We start from the raw sequence: 26977 nt of genomic DNA, 5'->3' as shown, positions 1-26977 counted from the left end.
AGTGGCACAAATTCAAATCAATCTGTCGTGATAATGACAACTAAGTAATTTTAAAATTTGTTTTTCAGCTGATTACAACTAAAATATAGATTTTTTTAAGTGCAACATTTGCAAAGACTACCCATGTAAACAAAGCTTCAAAAGTTCATAAAGTATGATTAATTAAAATATTGACAATTTCATAGTCATCTTTCAGTTTGTTGAAATGAGTGTTCGAGGTTCCATATATCTATTTTGTTCAGGTTCTTTTTATTTTGTTTATATGCTTCATTATTATTATTAGCAGTACAAGTACTTGTTCTTGGTTGTCAAACTGAGTGAAGGTCAAATGAACATTATCTCTTTTATTTTGCTTCCTGCAAAACAAATGAACCTCGTAAAAAGAAATAGGTGTTATGCAAATGGGTATTTACCGTGTCAGTGTTGACAGTGCATTTCCTTCTGTAAGGTTCCCCAGATAGCCTGAGTCCTCTCCATGGAGCAGACTGAAAGTAGGATCCGTTCAGTCCCATTGAAGTGTCTCAATGAGAACCTGTTTGTCCACTCCTCCAAGCAGCTACCGTCAAGCTACAGCGAATTCAAGCAATACTTTAATATACATTTCAAAGTAAGAATAGTAAACTCCTACTTAACGGTTGACACAGCAGATCCGCACGTTGTTTCACAACAAGTCCTACACTGGATGTCCTTTTTTCTGCAGCTACACGTTACATGGAGAACAGGTGTTGGCGGTCTTGAACAGGGACATTTTGCGCTCCAGACAAGCGCAGTAACCACTTGGCCACCACACTGGTCGAAGTTCGAACTGAGACGACTTGGGAAAATTCTCACCAGCACGCTAACAATGGTAAATTGATTTGCCTGTTCCTCTTACATAATCAGATCAATACTACAGACATTAGAATTATTATATCTATAATTATTATATAACTTTAACTGAGACAATAGGATTAATATATGGAATAGTTTGTGTTGGTCTCCACAGTATGCCAAGCAAAACTGATGTCCACTGGATTCTGTGACTTATGACTGACATGTTACCCTGTAATGTGATACCTAAGCATAACAGGCGGTGCAAACTATTCCTTTTCCAAATATGAGTGGCTCAACCAATTATTGGCGTCACTTTACTAAAACCCTGCAACTTTAACGAATGACCCATGTACAAACTGAAATTAATCTGTCACCATTTTTGCTGTTTTTACCCCATAATGCCATAATCCCTATGATCAGATAAACAATGTGGTATACTTTTTCAAATGATCAATCGACCAATCAATCAGTTGGTTTATTTCAAACACAAGGTCCACAGAAGAAATAAAATTAAGAATAATGACTATATATATATATATATATATATATACACACACACACTAAGATATAAAATCTAAAAAGAGAAATCCTGCTATTTAAAATAAAATCTGAGAGGTCACTAGCACCTCAGAAAGTCAACAAGAATAAAAGACTAACACCATGTCTTGATTTAAAACATTAAACAACTGCAATATATTTATCATACATATAAAATCTTGTACCAGAATTTCCTTAAACTGGAGTGATTGGCACATTGGAATTAACAACACTTTTTTAACATGATTTTATTTATTTATTTATTTATTTATTTTTTCATTATTGGAATATTGGGCGTTGGCTTAGTGGTTAGCACTGTTGGCTCCCAGAAAGAAGGTCATGGGTTCAATTCTCACCTCTGGCCTTTCTGTGTGGAGTTTGCATGTTCTCCCAGTGTTTGTGTGGGTTCTCTCCGGGTGCTCCGGCTTCCTTCCACTTCCAGAGACATGCAGGTTAGGTGGATTGGAAACTTTAAATAGTCCATAGGGGGTGTGTGTGGGTGTGAATGTGTTTGTTTGCCTATATGTGGCCCTGTGACAGACATGGCGTCCTGTCCAGGGTGCACCCTGCCTCACACCCTATGACTGCTGGCATAGGCTGCAGCCTGTGAACCGTAATAGGAGTAAGCGGTTGAAGATGAGTGAGTGGTGCATTTTTAAATGTTGACCCTCTGTGTAATCCTTCATTAACCCCTACCTGGCTATAGCTCCCACCCTGGGAAGACCACTACACTGAGGCTGGATTGTTGTTTTGTCTCCTCAAGTGGTACCGAATATCCGACTGGTTTATGGACGAAACGACTTGTGTTTTTAAATGCTGCGCTTTTATACTGAAGTCCGGGGCGGTGACTTCCGGTGTGGTGTCGGTTTGCTTGAGTGCGCGGGCGGCGTGGCTCCACCTGAGGCGGGGAGGGAGTGTCTGCTGGCCGGGGTTAGAAGCTCTCTGACGTCTCGCTGCTGGGAATGACTTATTGGAAAACCACCGAGACAACAGCAGCCGAAAACAGCGGAAAATCCGAGGAAATATTCTTTTCTGGAGCCTCTCTTTTCCTCCCACCTGTATGACCGCGTGAAGAAGAAAGGTAACAAAAACTCAAAATCACAGTAGTTCTGACCTGATGACGTATGAAAGTTAATTAAGGTCGCGCTCGAGGCAGGTGCACAGTCTTTACGGCAGCTGTATTGTTTTTATTAAAGTTAACCGGCTAGTTTTGGTGAAAAAGTGACTAACATCGATTTTCTTCACAGAAAACTTGGTTCAACGACTCAGAGTTCACTAGCGACGCGTTTATTAGTAACTTATTAACAAGCCGCGCTGATAAAAACGATTATTTTTACCCTTTAATGCGCGATAAACGAGTGGTCCCATCAGTGTCAGGCTCCTTCAGCTTGTTTTCTAAGAAATTCAGGAAGAAATGACGAAAAGTCAAGAGGACTTTAAGACCATAGATACGTTATAGAAAGTTGCACTCAGAGTTCATACTTCCGCCAGGATTCTGAGTGGTCAGCATGTTATCTGTGACGTCATAATGGTGATTTGTGAAATCTTTGCTAATACTAGTAGACTTTTTCAGTCAGCTCCATTTGTGCTGGAATGTTTTTAATCAGCTGTCAGCTGTTGGCTGACCTGTGGACCGTCACTCCATAAAATAAACCGAAGAACAGTTTTCAGTTATTCTGAGCCAGAAAGGAGGTTAAAAAACCTCCACCCTGTGTGGGCGGAGTTAATAAAGGCACATTTTATTTTTCTCACCCTTCTACTTCCTTTTCTCTCCTTTTGTAAGGAAATGGCTTATTCTGACTTTTTGCATAGTTTCATGTTTTTGGAAAGATAAAAACAAAATGGTTACTGATTGTTGTCTGGAATTTAAACAAAGCAGTTGTCATATGAAATTAACAAAGCGACGCTGACACAGCAATCAGGCCTTCGGACACATTTGTCTTGATTAAACTCTGAGGCTGGAGTTACCGGTTTGTGTCAGTCTTACAGGTCAAACCGGATGGCACACTGTGTACGATTCCTGTGCTTCACTAACTCTTATCTTTTTCACACGGTGCCCGGACCTTCTGTTTTCAAAGCTCATGTGGTAGTTGACACAGATCAGTCTCACTTTAATGATACAGGTCAGCTGCAGATTATGTAATTTCTGTCTAGATCATACTCTTGATATGTATGACTCACCAGGCGTGTTTCCCTAGTCTTTCGTTTTTCTTTTTTATTGTTATTGAACAGTTGCCCAAAAGTACCGTAGTTTTTCCTTTTTAATGTGGTTAAGAGATGGAAAAACTGTCAGGCAGCAGACTTTATTTCCACGTTCACAGTTAAAAACAGAGGTTTTTAGTGATGTAGACTCGAGTACACCATCTATAATTGTCGGCCAGCTGTATTAAAGTATAATTAACATTAATGTGATAGGAAAGAGGTCCTCACTTGCAAACAAAAATCCCACCAGGAGGGTATTTGCATGCTTTCTAGGGCTTGTTACCCTGTGAGCAGAGAATTGTAATCATTCCTTTGTGTCTTTGTGTGAACAAAACAATTTAAAAAAAGAGAGGGGCTGGACAGATTTTCACTAAATGTAGTAGGAATATTACTTGAATCAATGTCTACAAATGATTAACTTTTGAAACAGATTTGTCAAGGGTTGAGGTCAAGCAAAACACAGCCCAAAAAACATGTCTACCTTTACTATCAGTGTGGCTAGAGATTAGAGCAAAAGCTCATATTGATCGCTAAAATATTTGTGATCAGTTGCTGTATGTGACTTCATAATGAAGTCACAAATAGTTCATAAAAGCGTGTTTATAGTTAAAAAATTAGAGTGGTCTCTCAAAGCTTACTGAATGTATTTCCAGGGTTGGGTACCTGATTATATGTAGTCAGATTACAGAATATTAGTAACTAATCAGACCAGATTTCAATGGACAAATGTGTATTCACATATTGGTTACATTGTCATGGATTGTTGATTATCTCGTGATTATTAAAATATGATTATTAAAAATGATGAAGCCTTTTCCATGATCCAGTGTGCTATGAACTCAACTAAGTACCAGGTCTACCTGTGTAGCTACAGTTGTATGCAAAGGTTTGGGCACCCCTGATAATTTTCATGTTTTTCCTTTATAAATCATTGGTTGTCTGGATCAGAGATTTCAGTTAAATATATCATATAGCAGACAAACGCAGTGATATTTGAGAAGTGAAATGAAGTTTCTAGTATTTACAAAACGTGTGAAATACAAAATTAGGCAGTCACTCTTCAACCAACTGTCTTGTTTTTTTAAGACTGTAAATGTGACATTTTCAAGTAGAATAAAATCTCCAGAAGATGGAAGATTCAGGCACTAACAGTCCATCCATCACAGATGGATTTTGATTCAGAGCAATATTGCCATCATTTTGAGTTTAAAAATGTGCACAACAGGGACACAAATGTTGAGTGCAATTTGTGTAATTCTGAGGGACTAAAAGCTTTTCAGATATTTGAAAGATACGTAATTCACAAGTACTCAGATTTTGTATCCAGTAGATTGTTACTAATTACAAAAATCGCCATGTAAATTATATTCAGTATGTGGCTACATTTGAAAGTAATCTGACCTAACTCGGTGTATTTCTGACAATATATGCAGATAATTTAAAATATAACATAATGCTAAAATACCCTCAGCCATATGAGCATTGTATGTAAGTAAGTAAGTAAACTTTATTTATATAGCACTTTTCACAGACCAGGGTCACAAAGTGCTTCACATGTTAAAATCAATAAATACAAAATAACACATACAAACATTTAAAAGAAAATCAAGCTAAAATGCAATTTTAAAAAGGTGAGTCTTAAGTTGCTTTTTAAAAACATCGACAGAGTCTATCGAGCGAAGGGAGCAGGGAAGCTCATTCCAAAGGCGCGGCGCCACGGCTTTAAAAGATCTGTCCCCTCGAGTTTTAAAACAGGTACGGGGAACCATCAGCAGGTTCAGGTTGGAGGACCTCAGGCCCCTGGTGGACACATACGGTTGGATCAGTTCCTTGATGTATTCCGGAGCCTGCCCATGCAGAGCTCTAAATGTAAGCACCAGGATTTTATAATTTGTCCTAAACGAGACAGGGAGCCAATGCAGGGACTTGAGTATTGGGCTAATATGGGCTCTCCTGTGGGTGCAGGTCAGAAACCGTGCAGCGGAGTTTTGCACAACCTGCAAACGAGCCAGTTCTTTCTTATTAAGACACGTGAACAGGCTGTTACAGTAATCCAGTCGCGAAGATATAAAAGCATGTACAATCATCTCTAACTCTTCAAAAGACACCATTTTTCGAAGTTTAGAGATATTCCGGATCTGGAAAAAACAATTCCTAACTAACTGTTTTGTATGATGTTCCAGAGACATCCCTTTATCCAAGATAATGCCAAGATTGCGCAGGCTGCCCTTAACTGAACTATTCAGTTCACCAAGGTGCAGCCTAATAGCAGGCACGGCACTCTCCGGAGCAACAATCAATGTTTCAGTCTTATCAGAGTTCAGCTGCAAGCTGTTTTCACTGAGCCATTCCTTAACTTTGGTGAGACAATTGGTTAAAGAATTGAGTTTCTGGGTCTCAGTTGTTTTAAAGGAGCAGTACAGCTGCAGGTCATCAGCATAGAGATGATAGGATACGTCACAAAACTGCTGGATCAACTTGCCGAGAGGGATGATATACAAAAGAAATAAAATAGGTCCCAGAACCGAGCCCTGCGGCACACCCCACAAAAGGTCAGCAGACTCAGACATCACATTATCAACAGACACACTAAAAGTTCTACCAACCAGGTAGGAGCTAAACCACTCTAATACAGGACCTGACATCCCCACCAGATCCTGTAGTCTCCTGATCAGGATGCCATGGTCAACTGTGTCAAATGCAGATGACAAATCCAACAAAACCAAGACAGTGCATTTGCCAGTGTCAGCGGCCATCATAATGTCACTCGACACTTGCAACAGAGCCGTTTCAGTGGAGTGAAACTCACGGTACCCAGATTGAAAAGTGTCATAAATGTTGTTAGTCTGCAAAAAGAAAGTTAGTTGGGCACAGACCAATTTTTCCAGGACTTTAGCCAGGAAGGGGGTTTTTGATATTGGCCTAAAGTGCTTCAGATCTGTAGGGTCCAGTCCAGCTTTCTTAAGCTGTGGCTCCACAACAGCATGCTTAAAAGAACTGGGGAACACACCAGTCGACAGGGACATATTAAACATTTTGGCAACACATGGCCCAATAGAATCAAATACATTCATGAAAAGCCTAAAAGGAAGAACATCTAGTGTACTAGAAGATGGTTTCATTTTGCTGATAATGGATAAAATGTCCTCCTGTGTAACAGGAGCAAATGATGCCCAGCATTGAGGGGGTGGTCCCATATGCTGGGGGCCTTGACAAGGTGGCACTGACTGTGGCAGTCTGTCTTTTATAGCCCTGACCTTATCAATAAAGAAAGTCAGAAACTCATCACTAGTAGTTTTATAGTGAACAGGAGTGACATAAGTAGCAGGTGCCACAATAGAGCTAATAGTTTCAAAGAGTGCCTTGGGATTTCCTCTATTAGAGGAAATCAGCAGATTGAAGTAGTTTGCCCTGGCCTCTTCTAACATCTTATTTAGGGAGGCTATTAGGTCTCTCAAATGCAGCCTGTGGACCTCCAATTTTGTAGATTTCCACAAGCGTTCAATTTGACGACAAGATCTCCTTAGATTCATGATCGCATCATTAATCCAGGGGCAGAACTTTTCACGAGATGCATTCTTAGATTTAAGTGGTGCAACTTGATCCAAGATGGTTGCACAGTGACCGTTAAAGCTGTCCACAAGGCCATCAATTTCAGTGCATTCACTAAAAAGAAGAGGATCAAACTTATCACAAAAATGTGTGGATGTTGCCCCTGTGATAATCCTCCTTTCTACCTTGGAGAGCACAGGTCTTGGCTGAGACGGCACGCTCAAGTCAAAGAGAACACAGGAGTGGTTGCTCAACAGAACATCCTCTACGCGCACATCAGTAACATGCAGACCCAATGTGAAGACCAGATCCAAAGTATGGCCTTTACTATGGGTGGGGCCTGACACATGCTGTTTAAAATTAAATGTCTCAGTCACTGATAAAAGTTCTACAACATGACTTGATGTGTCATTGTCAATGTGCAAATTAAAATCCCCCATAATTAAAACCCTTTCCAATCAAATTATGGATGTTAAAAGGTCTGTAAAATCCTTTAAAAAGGTCCCAGCAGGGCCTGGGGGGCGATAAATCAAAATACAATAAAAAGTATCTGAGGAACCAACTTCCATCATAAGTACCTCAAAAGAGGCGGCGTGATCTGTGTTCGTATGTCTGCATGTGAACCTGTCCCGGTACACAGCAGCCAGGCCCCCACCACGGTGAGAGGGGCGGGGCTTTCCCACAACTAAACAGCCAGCCGGACAGAGCTCATTTAAATGTATGAACTCGTTCTCCCTCTGCCACGTTTCAGTGAGGAAAAGGAAATCCAGGTTCCTCCTGACAAAAAGTTCATCAATAGAGAATGCTTTATTTGTGATGGAGCGTGCATTCAATAATCCGATCCGACTCAGCGATGACGCCTCGGTCGAGCCAGCAGGAAGTAGCAGGATTGGCTGCAGGCATCTCCCACGGTCATGTGACATCCAGCTATACCGGCACAGCCCACGTCGCTCCCAGGATGTACACAAAGACGGCCGAGATGAGCCAGGGATCCAGGCGGGACGTCCATCAGGGATACAGCGATGCAAGGGCCAACCACTGCTGCATGGAGGGATCGCGGAGAGCGTTAGCAGAGCAGCACCGCCAGCTATGTCGTGCTGAAGAGAAACGGGGCACAGCCACCTGTAGCTTCGGTATGAGCGAGCCACAGACCTCGCCTCACATTTTACCCGAAACTGGATGCCCGCTCTGCAACCTCGAGGCTTTGAGGATTTCCTCTTGGACCCCTTTTTGGAATTACCTAGACGATGCAATAACAACAGGTATTCCTGGGAGGAGGGCGAGCACACAAACGGGGGTGGGAAAGTTTGTTTGTATCTGTCCCAGTCATTAAAAAGGCATTCCATTGACTCTTTGATTTGAAAAAGAGAGCCTCGATCATAACTCCTTACAGCATCGACACAGTCGCAGTCCGTCACAACTGATATCACGGCACAGACGATCAGAAACATGACAGAAAGTCGGCACATTAGCAGGCAAGACGCAGCCCAAACAAACACAGGCGCCATCGTCTTTATAATTTGCAGTTGCTTAATTGGTATCCCAGTGCAAAGTGTGTGTGTGTGTGTATGTGTGTGTGTGTATATATATATATATATATATATATATATATATATATATATATATATATATATATATATATATATATATATATATATATATATATATATTCGTTATTTACGTTAATTATTAAGATCCTATTGTCTCATGTACAGTTTGTACATGTTCAATAAAACCACTCAATCAATCATAAACAGTATTTACATTTTAACAGCATCTGCAGGAGGGCGTGCATGTGCGCATACATGAGCTTTTGACAAGAGCAGAAGTTAGCTTTGAGTTAGCAGAAGTTAGTGTGCATGCTGATGTCTGCGAAATGTTGTGTAAATCACTCCAGAGGTGTTAACAGGTTCCAAAAACAGCATTTTCAGTTTTATAAGTGTTTATTTCTTGCTAGCTTTTACATATGACAAAGAGGTTATATTTACACACAAATGAAACAGAGTTTTCAGCTAGCTAGACCAGCCGCTGACATCAAGGTACCGCTCTACTCTGATTGGCTGTTACCCTGCCCCTCAAAAAAAATGGAACAGAATTAAACAGAATGTGACTTTTTAACCTTGTAAAATAGGTCAAGGTTAGCCATCTCTGAACTTGTCCAAGGTCTGTTTCCCAAGAATGGTCCCTGTAAATTTGAAGACTCTGGCAGTAATGGGACTGGACTTATGCTGAGCACAAACAGATGGACAGACAAATGGACAGACACAAAGTCTTCATAGTACCTGATGGCCATATTTGATGGCCTCGGGTAAAAATGAACTTGCTCTCAGTATGAGGTGCACACAGGGTGTGTGTCAGCCCTCTAATACCTTTCATTTGTCCAATTCTTTGACTGATGTTTTCTTCCTTTACAGCAGTAATTTTTTTTTATTTTTATTTTGATCAGCCGGACATCTTTGTAACAATGTGACACACTCACTTTGTAAGATGGGTATCAAAAACGAAATTGTAATAATGGAGGTGATGAAAATGCATGTGAATAAAACAAATGGAGCTGGAAAAATGTATGTTAAATTAAAAATGGAGTGATAAATACATTCTAGTATTTAGTATTAGTGATACCCAACTTTTATAATTTACATTTATTTGACATTTATAGTTTACAGCAAGTCATTTTGTAAAAATGTGTGTGGGGGGGGAGCAACTGATCAGCAAACCACTTGAATAAACTTTTTCTGTCGAGTCGTGTGCCATGCTTTTGCCGTGTGTGAGCGCACGTGTCACCTACAGTGTCGAACTTTGTGCTGGTCAAAGCACAAACGCATGGCGGACTGTAGACAAAGTGCTGAGTTGAGTAGTTTGCATAGTAATGACAAAAATGTTCATGTGTATCTTCACCATTTATTAATCAGCTTTTGTTACTTCACCCTTGAGGACACTTTACTAAATTCATAGCAGTTTTGTATTATAGATGCTGAATGTGAGACAGGGAAAATGATCAAATGAATCCAATCACTCGATAATTTATCACCCTTTTTTTTTCACATCCACTTTTCAACACACAAACATTTTCATGGCCTCTATTTTTATCACTTAATTTTTGTTATTTCAACCCCTCACAGTTTTGTCTTGGCAGAGTGATCATGTTTTAAAAATGTAAATATTTATTTTGTTGAACAGCATGTAAATGGTTCTTCTTGTCTCATTCCTTCTCAGTGACTCAGCAGAGACATGGCCTCTCGTGTGGAGCAGGGCTCCGTTAAAACTCCCCTTCCTAGAAGTTCCTCCACCTCTGTCACAAACGCTTCAAAGCCCAAACCACCTCTTGGCCCCAAGCCTTGCCTCGCTCCCAAGCCTTTCTCTCTGCAGAAGAACGCCTCCATACGATCTATCCAAGCTCCAAAGACTCACACTACATCTCTTAAATCAGCAGCTCATCAGGCTGGAAAATCTGATGCCACAGGTATTCCCAAAGCAGCTGTTCCAACGCCTGCTCCTCCCCAAACAAACCAAGACCATGAGTCAAAACCCAGCTCTATGAAGGTGCTCACTAAAGACCAACCCAAAACAAACAAAGAAACTAAAGAGAGCCCACATGAAAAGCAAAGCCTGGATGTTAGTGTCCTTCCAGACAAATTAGAAACAGTTTCACAGCAGACTGCACCACCCAAGAGTCAACAGTCAACACAAATGCCTCAGACAGATCGAGTCCATGAGCAACTGGTCAGCCAGAAAAACCACAAAGCATCTGAAGAAATTGGGTCTCCTTCAGAAGAGAGCGACACAAACAAGAAAGAAGACGTAACTCCTACTGCACGAGCCAGTTCAAAATTACCATGGGGAGGCACCAGAAAGCGCCTGTCCATGGAACTCAAGTCAAAGTTTGAGTCCGGCAGTCCGTCCGTGCCCTCCCAACCATCTGCAATCACTCACAAAGATAATGACAAGAAGGCAGTGCCAGTGCCCAGTCTGTCAACACCAGAGCCAGTTAACAGACGGAATGATGAAAACGAACTGAAGGAGGACTACAGTGGGGGAGACAGTATAAAACGCAGAATCAGTCTCCTCTTTGATTCCTCATCAAAGTCAGATGTCACAACAAAGAGGGAGGAGCCGGAGATTATCAACCAGCTAAACGATACAGGGGGTGTGAAGGAGCGAATAAAAAACTGGACCTTGGAATCAAATAACGAGACTCAGAAGGTTGAGAAGAAGCCTCAAGTCCCACCCAGGCCTCTTTCTAAGAGGTAAGAGAGCTCCTTCCTGTTTGCTAACTTGACAGGACTTGAATAAAATGAAAGCAACCTTCTCATTCTCTTGCAAGTGCAATCATGCAAAAAGATTATCTTCATATCAATACCCGAGGCCAAAATATGGCCATCGGGTATTGCAAAGACTTTGCATCTGTCCGTCCGTCCATCCGTGTGTGCTCAGCATAAGTCCAGTCCTATTTCTGCTAGAGTCTTCAAATTTACAAATTTACAGGGAGCATTCTTGAGACACAGACCATGGACAAGTTCAAAGATGGCTAACCATGACCTACTTTAAGAGGTCAAAAGGTGACATTCTGTTTCCCATTTTTATGCTCATACAGCTGAGGGTATTTCAGCATTGCATCATATTTTATGTTTTGTTGACAGTTACATTGTGGGCTTCCCTTTAATATCTAATTATTTATTGATTAGTGCATGCTGTGTTGCACACCAATGAGCAGAACTACATTAAAGACATGTCAGGTTAACTCTGCATAAATGTTCTGAAGCACTCCGTTTAACAGGTCTATAGTTTATTGCCCAATTTACCAACAAATGTCTCAAAAGAATTTCCATGCACGTTTGCCAAAATTATGATAATCTATATGTTAATAGCCAAGTGCCCTCTGTGTGCGTGTGAGCGCGTGTGTATGGTTTTGGTCATGGACAAACTGGGGATAGTTAACATTTGTCGTCTGGTATGCTTCTGAATTTTGGGTGAAGGATGAACACCACAAAAGCAAAGTTGATAGGACTAATATTTTTAGACAAACTACAGATATCAGTGAACAATAGATGTTGATAATTACATTCTGGACTCGTGCTATTCCAGCAGGGGGCGGTAAATCATGTCTATGTTAAAAGCGAAGTGGCATCAGTGTACGTGCTTAAGTGATTTTATTTTGTAAGTTCATTGTAAGTACATAATATAATTGTAAATACTTTAAATATACATGGATAACACAAGAAAGTGAAAATGCTTATTTTCATTGTGGTCCATTTAAAAATCAAATAAAAAATAGAAGTAATAATACAGATAATAGTAATAATAATAATGTGTATATAATAACAAGAACCTAAACAATTAAATATATTATGACCATAAATTAACATTAAAAAATTACATAATAAACAGGAAATAAAATTGAGTTCTTCCTCTAAAAACTGTTAAGGTCTAAGGTTCTACAAACATTCTGGACTCACACGCCATTTTAACTCATTATAGAAACTTTGCATAATTTATTACCACCCTTGAAAAATATCAGATGCCTATTACCTAGATTGGGTACCTACTGCTACCCAATCTAGAGCCTGTGGATCCCCATGGGCAGTGCACTAGTATATGAAGTGGATCCCCATGGGCAATGCACTAGTATATGAAGTGGATCCCCATGGGCAATGCACTAGTATATGAATATTCTGTGATGGACGAGTTTACAGTAGTATCTCACTGAGGTGTGAGTGGTGGAGACGAGGGAGAGACAAAAAAAAAAAATCACACCAAAACAGGCAGACAGGTGCCAACGTTTTCATATGGAATCTTACTGAATTGTCCCTCTCGCCACATGCGTGGGTGGCGACTAATTGTGCACTGAATGCCATCCGGAGTGATGGCGATAATATGCCCACAGATCTCGAGCAGTCCGCACACATGCCAAGCGGCACATGTTCCAAAGTCTAGCAACCCTTTGCTAGACTTTGGCACTTTGCTAGACTTAGACAAGCGCAAATCTTTGCAGATGCAAAGATTTGCGCTTGAATGCTGCATGTCAATCACACAGATATTGAGCATTATTATCACTTTACCGCGGCGTTGCTAGACCGGTATTATAGATTTACATCAACGGTATCTGGCTATACCCGCCCGCTGTGCGTAAACAAATGACGTCATAGCGCGCACAGCCCAAGAACTGTCCGCAGAGGGGAAAAAAAAAAACTGTCTGCAGAGGAAAAGATGAAAAGGCGAGAAGTATGTTTTGGTCCCAATATGGATATTCCGAATGATTTTCTCATGGATAGTTCGACAGTGAACAGCAGCTAAAGCAGCCAGCTTGATGAGGACGCACTGCTGAATTTGAACAGCAGCGCGCGCGCCAGGCGGCAGAAGTTAAGTGAGCCAACTTTTTATGTACGCGTTACTTGTTGTGTATCTCAGTAAAAAGTGATAATAATGCAAATAACATGCTGTTGTTGTGCGGTATGCATTTTTCTGAGTTCCCCCGTCCATCCCGTCGCCCGCAATGACAGCTATTCGCCCTCATCTAACTCGGGCGAATAGCTGTCATTTTGGGTGACTGGGCATGGACGTCGGGCCTCTTGAAAATGCATACCGCCCTCCAAAAGCATGTTATTGTATTATTACTGCTGTGGCTGAAATCATTACGTGCTTGCACACACAGTGTTAACCATGGCTGTGGACTGCTGCTGTTATGTGAAAGAGGCTGTGAAAATTCCCCTGACTTTAGGCAGAATAAGCATTGTAAATAATAATAAATGAATAATAAATAAATAATAATAAAAAGAAGAAAAGTATGAACAACCACTCACAGACTTACAGAAGGATGTCCAGGAGCTGTGTCATTCAACTTCCAGTAACGTCTTCACAGACAATGAACATAAAAATAATGAATAGGGATCCGTTCGTCCACATTCTCCACACAGGTGTAGCCCACTGTCAAGAGGTGGGGCCGATCTGATACAATATCTATATTGGGTTCCATTGCCAACGTAATTTATGTATCGTAAATTTCCAATACAACAAGCTGAGTTTTCCGATCCAGGAGGCAAGTGTGTGTGTATTTTCTACTGAAACATCTCAAGTGCTGCTTGTTGCTCTGCTGGCCAAGTGCGGGGGTTCTGAATGGAGGCGTATCTCAATGAGATTCTGGAGTAATAGAGACACGCCTTTGTTAATAAAAATCCCTTCTGCAGTTGCAGCCAGTTAGTAGGTGAGGACTGAGGAGTACTGTCTGTTGCTGGTCAACATTTCATCACAACATGTCCGCTGAAACACTGCAAAGCAAAACAGCAATGTGCAATGTTTGCAAAGCCGTTGTACTGAGAGGCGGAAGCTCTGTTGCGACCTGCAATACAGCGACTTTAATCAAACATTTGAAAAAGCACCACATTAAAGAGCACAAGGATTTTTTTAGCCAGGGGCAGAAAGACGAAAGGAGCCGAGAGGAAGGGTGCAAAGGTTTACCCAGACTGACTCCAAATATGAGTAAATTAAGTACTTTTATATTTTTTGATGGTTTCTTGTGGCATTTTAGAAATGCGAAAATGCGCTCCATCCTCAAAATGGTACATGTGCTCTGGACGGGTGTGCCATCTGGTATTCAAGAGGTAAAACGTCAGCCACTGACCCAAAAATGGTCCAATTTACATGTTCATAAACATGTACAACCCCAGTTCCAATGAAGTTGAGACGTTGTGTAAAATGTAAATTAAAAACAGAATACAGTGATTTGCAAATCCTCTTCAACCTATATTCGATTGAATACACCACAAAGACAAGATATTTAATGTTCAAACTGATAAACTTTATTGTTTTTGTGCAAATATTTGCTAATTTTGAAATGGATGCCTGCAACACTTCAAAAAAGCTGGGACAGTGGTATGTTTACCACTGTGTTACATCACCTTTCCTACTAACAACACTCAATAAGCATTTTGGAACTGAGGACACTAATTGTTGAAGCTTTGTAGGTGGAATTCTTTCCCATTCTTACTTGATGTACGACTTCACTTGTTCAACAGTCCGGGGTCTCCATTGTCGTATTTTGCACTTCATAATGCGCCACACATTTTCAATGGGTGACAGGTCTGGACTGCAGGCAGGCCAGTCTAGTACCTGCACTCTTTTACTATGAAGCCACACAGTTGTAACATGTGCAGAATTTGGATGGCAGCATGTGTTGCTCCAAAACCTGGATGTACCTTTCAGCATTGATGGTGCCATCACAGATGTGTAAGTTGTCCATACCATGGGCACTAATACACCCCTTAACATCACAGATGCTGGCTTTTGAACTTTGTGCTGGTAACAATCTGGATGGTCTTTTTCCTCTTTTGTCCAGACGACACGACGTCCATGATTTCCAAAAACTATTTGAAATGTGGACGTATCAGACCACAGCACACTTTTCCACTTTGCATCTGTCCATTTCAAATGAGCTTGGGCCCAGAGAAGGCGGTGGCATTTCTGGATGTTGTTGATGTATGGCTTTCGCTTTGCATGGTAGAGTTTTAACTTGCACTTGTAGACGTAGCGATGAACTGTGTTACCTGACAATGGTTTTCTGAAGTGTTCCTGAGCCCACGCGTTAAGATCCTTTACACAATGATGTCGGTTTTTAATGCAGTGCTGCCTGAGGGATCGAAGGTCACGGGCATTCAGTGTTGGTTTTCGGCCTTCCCGCTTACGTGTGGAAAATTCTCCAGATTCTCTGAATCTTCTGATTATATTATGGACTGTAGATGATGGAATCCCTAAATTCCTTGCAATTGAACATTGAGAAACATTGTTCTTAAACTGTTTGACTACTTTTTCATGCAGTTGTTCACAAAGTGACCCTCGCCCCATCTTTGCTTGTGAATGGCTGAACCTTGTGGGGATGATCCTTTAATACCCAATCATGACACTCACCTGTTTCCAATTAGGTGTTCTTTGAGCATTTATCAACTTTCCCAGTCTTTTGTTGCCCCGTCCCAACTTTTTTGAAACGTGTTGCAGGCATCCGTTTCAAAATGAGCAAATATTTGCAGATTAACAACAAGGTCTATCAGTTTGAACATTAAATATCTTGTCTTTGTGGTGTATTCAATTGAATATAGGTTGAAGAGGATTTGCAAATCAATGTATTCTGTTTTTATTTACATTTTACACAACGTCCCAACTTCATTGGAATTGGGGTTGTACCATTAATCAGATTTATTTAATTCCTTTACATTTGAACATGTTTCAGCATTCTAAAAAGTTCATTTCTGAGAGGGGGAGAGAGAAATGGAGCACTGCCTTTTCTCTATAAAGTCTATGCTTTTTTCCCCCCCAAGACCTGCCTTTCTTTTTTTCCCCACTTCGAAAGAAATTCAGTTTATGCCCTGAAATCATGTAAACCAGGTTTTTCTGATTATCGAATTACTGGAGTGCATAGAAATGTGAGATATCAGATTATTACAGTTATTTGATTACTAACAGTTAACTGATTATTATGGCCATGTAAACGCGATGGGGAGCTCAACTCAATGGGGGAACTCATCTTCTGTGATCTGGCTGTGAAAAACTCAAGTGCACCCCGTGACAGGGTACTCTTTTCTTTTTTTCCACAGGGGCGCCCCCAAAAATTGAGTATGAGTACATGTACTGTTTTGAGGAAGGAGCAAATTTCCAAAATGCAGCAAGAAACCACCAAAAAAATAAATAAAAGTACTTAATTCTTTCACCAAAACATCAAATCTAGGCTTGCATCTTAGATGTACCTTCTGGCAAATCGTAGCAGAACTTTTAGGTCTTCTTTTTAAGAAGATCCTCCTCTACACCACTTCATCATGAAGCTGTATAACTGGTGATACAAAGTATCCTCATATAAAATCAACAATGATGATAATAATAATAATAATAATAATAATATAAAAGCAAACACAGCTCTGGTATCAGAATAGTATCCAGACTCAGGTATCGGGATCAGCTTGGAAATGAAAAGTGTGGATTCGTGCATCCCTACCATTGTCCCTGCATGCACAAGGGTCATCACAGGCCCGGCAGCACTAGACTTATTTCCACTGTGGTCCTCAGAAAATTAAATGAATAAATAAATAAAAAGAGAAAAACACAATAAATCTGGTTTGTGTGGCTCCTCCGTGGCCGGACAGGATGCATTCAGCGTGAATTTACAGCCATGCCATGCATAAAACTTAATTCTGCTGGATGGTATGGCTCTTCCATGGCTGGACAGGATGCGTCCAGCGCCTGACACGTGTGCACAGCCAGACTGTGCATGCACATCCAGTCTATGTGTAAAACTTGGATCCATTGGATGGTGCAGCTCCTCTGTGGCCAGACAGGATGCGTTCATGTTTGGGCCGTGCAAAAAATTTGATTCCATTACATTGTGCGGCTACAGAGTTGTGTGGCTGGAGGCTGCTGGACTTGCTTGGCTCATTCTAGAAGAGCTGGACCTCTATGATCATATAAGAGGAAAAGTGTGCGTCAACCCCTCACAATTTGTCTCATGCTGCGCATGTTCTGAGTCGCGGAGACTACATGGAGAGGGGTACAAGACGCACTTTTAAAAAAAAAAAAAGTTTTTTTTTTGGTTTGTTCAAAAATCAAGTGACACGCAGGTGCCACCCTGCAACTCAGGAGAGGGGATGGCAAACAACTGTGAACGTCACGCGAACTTGCACAAATTCCTGACATTCACAGGCTGTCCAATCAGATACTACCCCCATCAACAATCACTTGTTACACCTCACTGTTTATTTATGATACTTTTGTCACTTAAGCCTCTCTCATACAGCACTCCCCACCCAACACGCCACTGTCTGCCACAAATGTATCATACAACACGACTCCATTGCTGGTACTTGCCATAGTGTTACGGGTGTTTTGGTTATAAACAGCAGGCAACAGACTACATTAAATGCCACTCAGCTCTCCTCACACGCTGTAGTCACACAACGTGCACGCACAGAGGTCACACAACAGGATTGTAGTACACCATTGGTTTCTAATAACATGCCACTCACACAGCGTCTGTGTGAGAGGGTCTTTAGTTTTCTTAGATAGAAGGTTCTCATACTTCACAGTAAATTTGGCCATACATGACAAAATGATATGATAGAATAAAGCCATATCATAAACATTATCAATGTCTCAACGTACAATGTATTCACAGCGCTCCACATTTGATGTTACAGCCTTATTCCAAAAGTGAGTAAATTCCTTTTTCCCTCAAAATTCTACTCACACAACACACCATAATGACAGCATGAAAAAGTTTTTTTTTTTTTTTTTTTTGCGTATTTATTAAAAATAAAAAACAAAGAAATCACGTTTACATAAGTATTCACACCTTTTGCTCAATACTTTGTTGATGCACCTTTGACAACAATTACAGCCTGAAGTCTTCTTGAATATGATGCCACAAGCTTGGTGCACCTACAGTGAGGAAAATAAGTATTTGAATACCCTGCGGTTTTGCAAGTTCTCCCACTTAGAAATCATGGAGGGGTCTGAAATTTTCATCTTATGTGCATGTCCACTGTGAGAGACATAATCTAAAAAAAAATAAATAAATTCTGAAATCACAATGTAGAATTTTTTTAATGATTATAATAATAATTTATGAATTTATATAGTGCCAAATCATGACTAATCGCCTCAAGGCGCTTCACAAACATCATTTAAAAGCAGAATAAAATGAAATAAGATTAAAACACATTAAAAAAATTTTAACGTAAAAGAAGTAAAACAGATAAAAGGAATAAAAAAAGACACACAATCACATAAAATACTAATGATAAAACAGGGAGAACAAGTGTGTTTTCAGCCTGGCTTTAAAAGTCTCCACAGAGTCCGACTGTTGTATCTGTGGGGGGGTGCCAGTCCGTGAACAATTTTATAGGCCAGTAGTAATACTTTAAAATCCGATCTCAAAGAGACCGGAAGCCAGTGAAGGGATGCCAGAACCGACGTAATATGGTCAAACCTTCTGCTTTGTGTCAGAAGTCTGGCAGCAACATTTTGAACCAGTTGAAGACCCCTGATGCTGGACTGTGGTAAACCAGAAAACAAAGCATTACAGTAGTCCAATCTAGAAGAAACAAAATCATGAATCAGAGTCTCGGCATCAGCTATAGACAAAATGGGACAAATCTTTGCTATATTTCTTAGAAGGAAGAAAGCAGTCCTCATAATGTCCCTAATGTGGAGGTGAAAGGACAACGTAGGATCAAAAATTACCCCAAGGTTCCTCACTTTGTCAGTATGATGTATAACACATGAACCTAGGCTAAGCGCTAGCTGATCAAATTGATGCCAATGTCTTGCTGGACCAAGAACAATCATTTCAGTCTTATCAGAGTTCAAAAGGAGAAAGTTGCTTGACATCCAACTTCTCACTGCTGCGAGACAGTCCTCTAAAGATTTTATGTGGACAGGATTTCCAGCAGTTATCGGCATATACAACTGAGTGTCATCAGCATAGCAATGAAAAGCAACCCTAAAACGCTGCAAAATGTTCCCAGGGGTGCCGTATACATGGAAAAAAGCAGGGGACCCAGAACGGATCCCTGCGAAACCCCGAACTTCATGCCCCAAAAATCAGAGGCAGTGTCATTGCACAAAACACAGTGGGAATGACCAGACAGATAAGACGTCAACCACGCAAGAGCAGTTCCAGTAATCCCGAAACAGTTTTCTAGCCTATCAAGTAGAATATGATGACCAACGCAGCACTGAGATCCAGCAACACCAATACTGTAGTAGTATCCGAGTCCAATAATTTATTTGTATGTTACTGCTGCAAATAAGTATTTGAACACCTGTGAAAATCAATGTTAATATTTGGTACAGTAGCCTTTGTTTGCAATTACAGAGTAGTTTTCCACCAGGTTTGTACACACTGTAGCAGGGATTTTGGTCCACTCCTCCATACAGATCTTCTCTAGATCTTTCAGGTTTGGAGTTTCAGCTCCCTCCAAAGATTTTCTATTGAGTTCAGGTCCTGGCCACTTTGAAATGCTTCTTACGGAGCCCCTCCTTAGTTGCCCTGCCTGTGTGTTTGGGGTCATTGTCATGCTGGAAGACCCAGCCATGACCCATCTTTAATGCTCTTATTGAGGGAAGGAGGTTGTCTGCCAAAATCTCACAATACATGACCCCATCCATCCTCCCTTCAATACAGTGCAGTCATCCTGTCCCCTTTGCAGAAGAGCACCCCCAGAGTATGATGTTTCTACCCCCATGCTTCACGGTTGGGATGGGTTTCTTGGGGTTGTTCTCATCCTCTAAACATGGTAAGTGGAGTTGATTCTAAAAAAAAGCTCTATTCTGGTCTCATCTGACCACATGACCTTCTCCCATGCCTCCTCTGGATCATCCAGATGGTCACTGGTGAACTTCAAATGGGCTTGGACATGTGCTGGCTTGAGCAGGGGGACCTTGCTGCCCTACAGGATTTTAAACCATGACAGCATCATGTTACTAATGTAATCTTTGTGACTGTGGTCCCAGCTCTCTCCAGGTCCTCCTGTGTAGTTCTGAGCTTTTTCAGAATCAGCCTTACCCCACAAAGTGAGATCTTGTATGGAATCCCAGACCGAGGGAGATTGACAGTCATCTTGTGTTTCTTCCACTTTCTAATAAATAATCATAACAATTGTTGTCTTCTACCAAGCTGCTTGCCTGTTGTCCTGTAGTCTATCCCAGCCTTGTGCAGGTCTACAGTTTTGTCCCTGGTGTCCTTAGACAGCTCTTTGTTCTTGGCTATGGTGGACAGGTTGGAGTGTGAGTGATTGAGTGTATGAACAGGTGTCTTTCATACAGGTAACAAGTTCAAACAGGTGCCATTTATACAGGTAAAGAGTGCAGAATAAGAGGGCTTCTTAATGAAAAATTAACAGGTCTGTGAGAGCCAGAATTCTTGGTAGTTGGTAGGTGTTCAAATACTTATTTGCAGCAGTAACATACAAATAAATTATTAAAAAATCTTCCATTGTGATTTCCGGATTTTTTTTTTTTTTTTTTTTTTAGATTATGTCTCTCACAGTGGACATGCACCCAAGATGAAAATTCCAGACCCGTCCATGATTTCTAAGTGGGAGAACTTGCAAAACTGCAGGGTGTTCAAATACCTATTTTCCTCACTGTACCTTTGGGCAGTTTTGCCCATACCTCTTTGCAGCACCTCTCAAGGTCCATCAGGTTGGGGAGCGTCGATGCACAGCCATTTTCAGATCTCTCCAAAGAGTCGGATTCATGTCTGAGCTCTGGCTAGGCCACTCGAGACATCACAGAGTTGTCCTGAAGCAACTCCTTTGGTATCTTGGCTCTGTGCTTTGGGTTGTTGTCCCGAAGATTAACTGTCGCCCCAGTATGAGATCAAGAGTGCTCTGGAGCAGGTTTTCATCCAGGATGTCTCTGTACATTGCTGCATTCATCTTTACCTCAATCTTGACTATAGTCTCCCAGTTCCTGCTGCTGAAAATCATCCCCACAGCATGATGCTGCCACCACCATGCTTCACTGTAGGGATGGTGCCTGGTTTCCTCCAAACATGATGCCTGACATTCATGCCAAAGAGTTCAGTCTTTGTCTCATCAGACCAGATAATTTTATTTTCATGGTCTGAGAGTCCTTCAGGTGCCTTTTGGCAAACTCCAGGGGGGCTGACATGTGCTTTTTACTAAGGAGTGGCTTCTGTCTGGCCATTCTATCATACAGGCATGATTGGTGGATTGCTGCAGAGATGGTTGTCCTTCTCGAAGGTTCTCCTCTCTCCACAGAGGAATGCTGGCACTCTGACAGAGTGACCATCAGGTTCTTGGTCACCTCACTGACTAAGGACCTTCTCCCCTGATGGCTCAATTTAGATGGGCAGCCAGCTCTAGGAAGAGTCCTGGTGGGTTAGGGTTCTTTTGATTTATGGATGATGGAGGCCACTGTGCTTATTGGGACCTTCAAAGCAGCAGAAATGTTTCTGTATACTTCCCCCGAGTTTTGCCTTGAGTTAATCTTCTGTCAGAGGTCTGCAGACAATTCATTTGACTTCATGCTTGGTTTGTGCTCTCACATGATCTATCAACTGTGGGAGCTTATATGTAGACAGGTGTGTGTCTTTCCAAATAATTTCCGATCAGCTGAATTTACCCAAGGTAGACTGTAATTAAGCTGTAGAAACATCTCAATTCCACCTTCAGGCTAGTTGCTTTGCAATAAGATTTTAATGTTAGATAGTTCAGGTACAATTTGCTAGAAGATACACCTGAGTTGCAAGCCTAGATTTGATGTTTTGGTGAAAGAGAATCCTCCTCTATACCACTTCATCATGAAGCTGTATAACTAGTGATACAAAATGAAAACCTTGCACTATGCACCATTTCTCCCAGCCACAGAAGCCTATAACTTCTTTTGGGTTGTCTGGATGTCTTGGTGGCTTTCCTCACTCTTCTCCTTCTTGCACAGTCACTCAGTTTTTGAGAACTATGTACTCCACACAGGTTTACCATAGAGTGCCATACTGTTTATATTTTGTCATACTGTTTGTATTTCTTTATAATTGATGAAAATAAAGTCCAGGTTCTCAGTCATATAGGTCACGGAACTTGAAAAAAGTGACTGGACTTTAAGTTTCTTGAAAACATCCAAGACATATTTGATGACTTGGAAATGTTCATGTATCCATCACCTGACTTGTCTGAAGAAAACTGATAATAAAACTGATTATTTACAGGTATTGTACCAAAGTGTTCCATTACTTATGCAACCCATAATCTTGGCTTTTATATTTTTCATTAACTTATATCAAGTTGTAGAGATTTGGTTTGAGCTTAAGGAAGGTAATGTTAGAAATTTTTAAATTAAGAAGGCTGACTTACGTTTTGTATTTGAAATGACATAAACAAATTAAAATGTGTCAGATACCAAGAGGCCGAATACTTTTGGAGGGCACTGTAATTCTCGTTTTGTCCATGTTGTTTTAGAAAATTAGTGAATAATAATTCATTCTGCCTGTGGAAAACTAATCAACTATATGTCTGAAATAGTTTTTTTTTTTTATGTTTGTTTGTTGTAATAGCGAGTGCATGAGTGTGTTCAAGTGTTGTGCCTCCTTTACACACAGTTGTGTTGTTCCATACAGACTCGAATATGTGCATCTCTTTTTGGCCCACTTGTTACAAATGGAGATCAGTGAATCAAGCCCGAAATAGTTTAAAACTGCATGGTCTTTCAAAATTTGGCCTTGGACAAAATTAAGTTGTTTTTTTTTTTTTTTACCAAAAATCCAAGCATTATAATGTAGGATTATTTTTGTAACATGCAAAATTACAGCTCATTTTAAGGAAGTAAAGAATGTCCTTGTTTAATGAAGAGAACATATTTACCTGGGGGGAATTCTATAGCAAATATTTTCTTTTTCCTTAATGCCATCATGCAGAGGGACTGCATGCGTGAAGTTTTGAGATCACGTCTGACCTGACCCGCTTGCTTGAAGGGCGTTCCTGGGGCGCGCATGCTAACATCCGTACGATGTCTTATAAATCACTTAGGATGTGTTATCTGGTTTCAGAGACAGTGTTTTTAGATTTAGAAGTGTTTATTTCTTGCTAACTTTTACAAACTCTATGAGAAACAGATTTATACAGAAATAAGCTGTTTTGGACTGTCTTCTGTCATCTTGGTTTATTTTCTTTAAGCGAACAGCCAGCTGACATCATGCTTCCTTTCTTTGCTCTGATTGGGAGTCGCAATGTCCTTCACAGCATCCTCGTGCTGATCTGGGGATGCCCCCTGCATGATCTGTGATGTTGCTACCAAATGTAGATCATGGCATCTGATTGTGTGAATTTCTCCCCTTCAAGTAGAGTTGACAAGAGGGCAGATAACACACTGATTGACAGACATTATTGGTGTGTGTTTGTGTTTATGGTTGCATGGACAGTAGTAAACACTGAAATACATGTGTTGACCACAGAATACATTTTTGCTTTCTCAAAGAGATAACTATGGGGACGTAGCCAGCACAACAGACCAGCTTCTCCCTGAATATATGAATGAATGTCTTGCATACACACACATTCACATTTAGGGTTTCTGTGGTTGTCCTCGACACTCTCATTTGCAGTGGTGGACACAGTTCCGATAATCCGATAACAGATAATTATCGAAGATAATGTTTTCATTATCGGATTATCTTTTTAGATAACTTTAAAAACCATTATCGGACCAATTATCTTCCGATTAACTTTTGTCCGATAACTTTTAGACCGATAAACAAAGCTTAACAGCGACAAGCATTTCTAAAATTTAAAATCAGTTCAGCATCTACCTGTTAAAAGTTTTGTAACAGATGTACAGTTATACCCTCTGCAAACAGAAGAGATCTGCATTTATGAAAAGCGTCTCTATCTTCTGCAGACAAAAGAGAAGTAGTCAAAAAAGAAAACATTTCCTGTAACACCATACCGATATGCTGGCAATATCACCTAAGTCATCCAGAGGCATACATTTTTAACTTATGGTTCAAATTTTACCAAAGTAATTTTGGACAAGTTATTTAAAATTACTGTCGTGTCTGAGTTTTATAAAGTGAAAATATCAGATATATGTTTTAGTTTTAAAGTAATGTGCTAATTTTTAAGGTTTTGTGAGCACATGCTGAGCCCAGCAGTGCATTATGGGTAAGATATGTGTATGTATATATATATATATATATATATATATATATATATATATATATATATATCGAAGATAATGTTTTCATTATCGGATTATCTTTTTAGATAAATTTAAAAACCATCATCGGACTAATTATCATTGCATGGTACTGAATGATAGCATTTTCTCTACATAATAGACAATAATAGTCAATAATAATAGACTAATAATGTTACAATACAATTTTAGAGAGAGACAAAAAGAAAACTAATGAAACAAAACACAACAGAAAAGATAAAACCATCTAACAATGAAAATAAATAAATACATATAGAAATAAATGTTTCCTGTGAACACCTAGTGACTCTTACACCTCCACTTCATCCCTGTTTTAAGTTTAATGACAATTTGTTTCAGTCAAACCATATTTTCAGTTTGTTAATTTTTTCAGTGATTTCCTCCAGAACTATCTGCCAAACTAGAAAACTGCTGCATCCTAGTAAGAGCAGAATACTACTGGAATGAATTTGAATAAGGAAAGTTGTTTTTTTTTTTCTTTTTTTCTTCTTCTCACTAAATGGGTGCTGCATTCACTGCAGTTTATTGTCTGGAATAGTCCCAGATTGCATTTCAGAGCTTCTAGAATTCAAACATTTCCGTGCGGGTGGTATTGGGGGTAATTTTGGGTTTCATCTTTTTTTGTTTTTCACCACTTTCATCCCTGAATATGTCTGTCGTGAGTCACTCCTCCGTTCTGTTCACACAGCTCCAAACGCTGCGTGGCTCTCTGTCGAGTCAAGTTAGAATGATAGAGTCCAGTCAGAATTAATAAATTTAAAGTGAAATGCCGTTTAAATCAAATGACATCTCTTTCCAAACATTGTAATACAAACAAATTGCAATCAATCAAAATGTTTTTTCCTCCCAAAATGAGACGTCCTGCGCTGATGTGCAGCAGCCAGCTGAGCTCAGCTCAGAGGTGTGGAGAGACATTCACGCCAAAATGTCTGAAAGGAAATGCTTTTGACAAAAACTACAGATTTTATTTATTTTTATTTATGTCCAGAGATCAAGGATCTAGTGACCAATTTAAAATGTTGTTGACATGGAAAACCTGTAAACCCTACTTTTAGTACACAGAAAATTCACAAGGGGTATCGATAAGGGAATCGATAAGGAATCGGATCAATAAGCGGAATCGATAATGGCATTGATATCAATAAAATCTTATCAATACCCATCCCTACCAGCGACAGCCCCAAAACATCACTGCCCTAGATGAGATCTGCATGGAGGAATGGACCAAAATACCAGCTACAGTGTGTGCAAACCTGGTGAAGACTTACAGGAAATGTTTGCCTCTGTCAAAGATAGTATAGAGAGAAGTATAGAGTTGAACTTTTGTTATTGACCAAATACTTATTTTCCAGCATAATTTACAAATAAATTCTTTAAAAATCCTACAGTGTTATTTCCTGAATTTTTTTTTTTCTCATTTTGGCTCTCACAGTTGAAGTGTACCTGTGATGAAAATTACAGACCTCTCTCATCTTTCTAAGTAGGAGAACTTGCACAATCAGGGACTGAATAATATTTTTTTTTACCCCACTGTAATTGAAGTGGAGATATGCAGGGATATCTTATTTGGTACCCTGTCAACCGGAATAAACATGAGGTGGAAGCAGCACACACACGCTGAATGCACCACAGCTGATACAGGGTGACATGGGGGGTCGGGGGGTTATGATTAAGGTTAGGGGAAGAGGTTAGTGTTACAAATAGTAAAATAAAAAAACACTTCACGAAAATATCACTCATTTCGTGTCGAGAGCATGAAAAAAGCATGAGACTGGGCAGCCCCAACCACGCTGTCAGTCAGAATGAATGAGTCGTGTTGAACCAGGCCACCCAGCCACAATGTCAGATGCATTTGCACATCACATATGATTTGAACTTTGATGGAGTAAAAATGTTTCATTCATTCAAATGTTTCCTTTTAACAAAACCAAATTCATCATGTGATGGTGCCTTTATAGTAATGTGTGTGCAGTCAATAGCTCAGATTACGTTAGAGAAACCAGCTCTCGCTGCAAATTGCACTTTAATGTTGGAATGGGATGTACCTGATGACATTTGGATCATTCCGTTCCACACAGTTGGCATGGCTCGGCGCAAGGTTGATTGGCACACTCCTGACCGATCAGCCAGCTCCCGCTGGGATTCCCCTGTAGCCAGGAAG

General features: G+C 40.3%; 1 protein-coding gene and 1 long non-coding RNA gene across 7 annotated transcripts in view; one reads left to right on the top strand and one right to left on the bottom strand.

Moving 5' to 3' along the window:
- Positions 1-856: 856 nt before the first annotated feature.
- Positions 857-26977, bottom strand: LOC117507247. The gene is made up of 3 exons (XR_004559653.1): positions 26839-26977; positions 2522-2526; positions 857-867 (listed from the first exon to the last, which is right to left on the bottom strand). It is a non-coding gene; the product is annotated as an uncharacterized LOC117507247 (long non-coding RNA).
- Positions 2221-26977, top strand: part of LOC117507246 (trichohyalin-like) — an 89129-nt gene continuing 64372 nt past the window's right edge. For 4 of the 6 annotated variants that reach the window (XM_034167077.1, XM_034167078.1, XM_034167076.1 and 1 more), the window contains exons 1-2: positions 2223-2431; positions 10321-11351. In XM_034167077.1, the coding sequence (XP_034022968.1) occupies positions 10336-11351 (1016 nt within the window). In that variant the 5' untranslated portion in view covers positions 2223-2431; positions 10321-10335. Of the gene's footprint in view, positions 2432-10320; positions 11352-26977 lie in introns of all 6 variants that reach the window. The other 2 variants (XM_034167079.1, XM_034167080.1) reach the window with 2 other exon arrangements.

Source organism: Thalassophryne amazonica, chromosome 3 (genome assembly GCF_902500255.1).
Source record: "Thalassophryne amazonica chromosome 3, fThaAma1.1, whole genome shotgun sequence".
In the NCBI taxonomy this organism is placed as follows: domain Eukaryota; kingdom Metazoa; phylum Chordata; class Actinopteri; order Batrachoidiformes; family Batrachoididae; genus Thalassophryne; species Thalassophryne amazonica.
The sequence above is the reverse complement of the archived record's forward strand: the minus strand, read 5'-3'. Positions and strand labels throughout refer to the sequence as shown.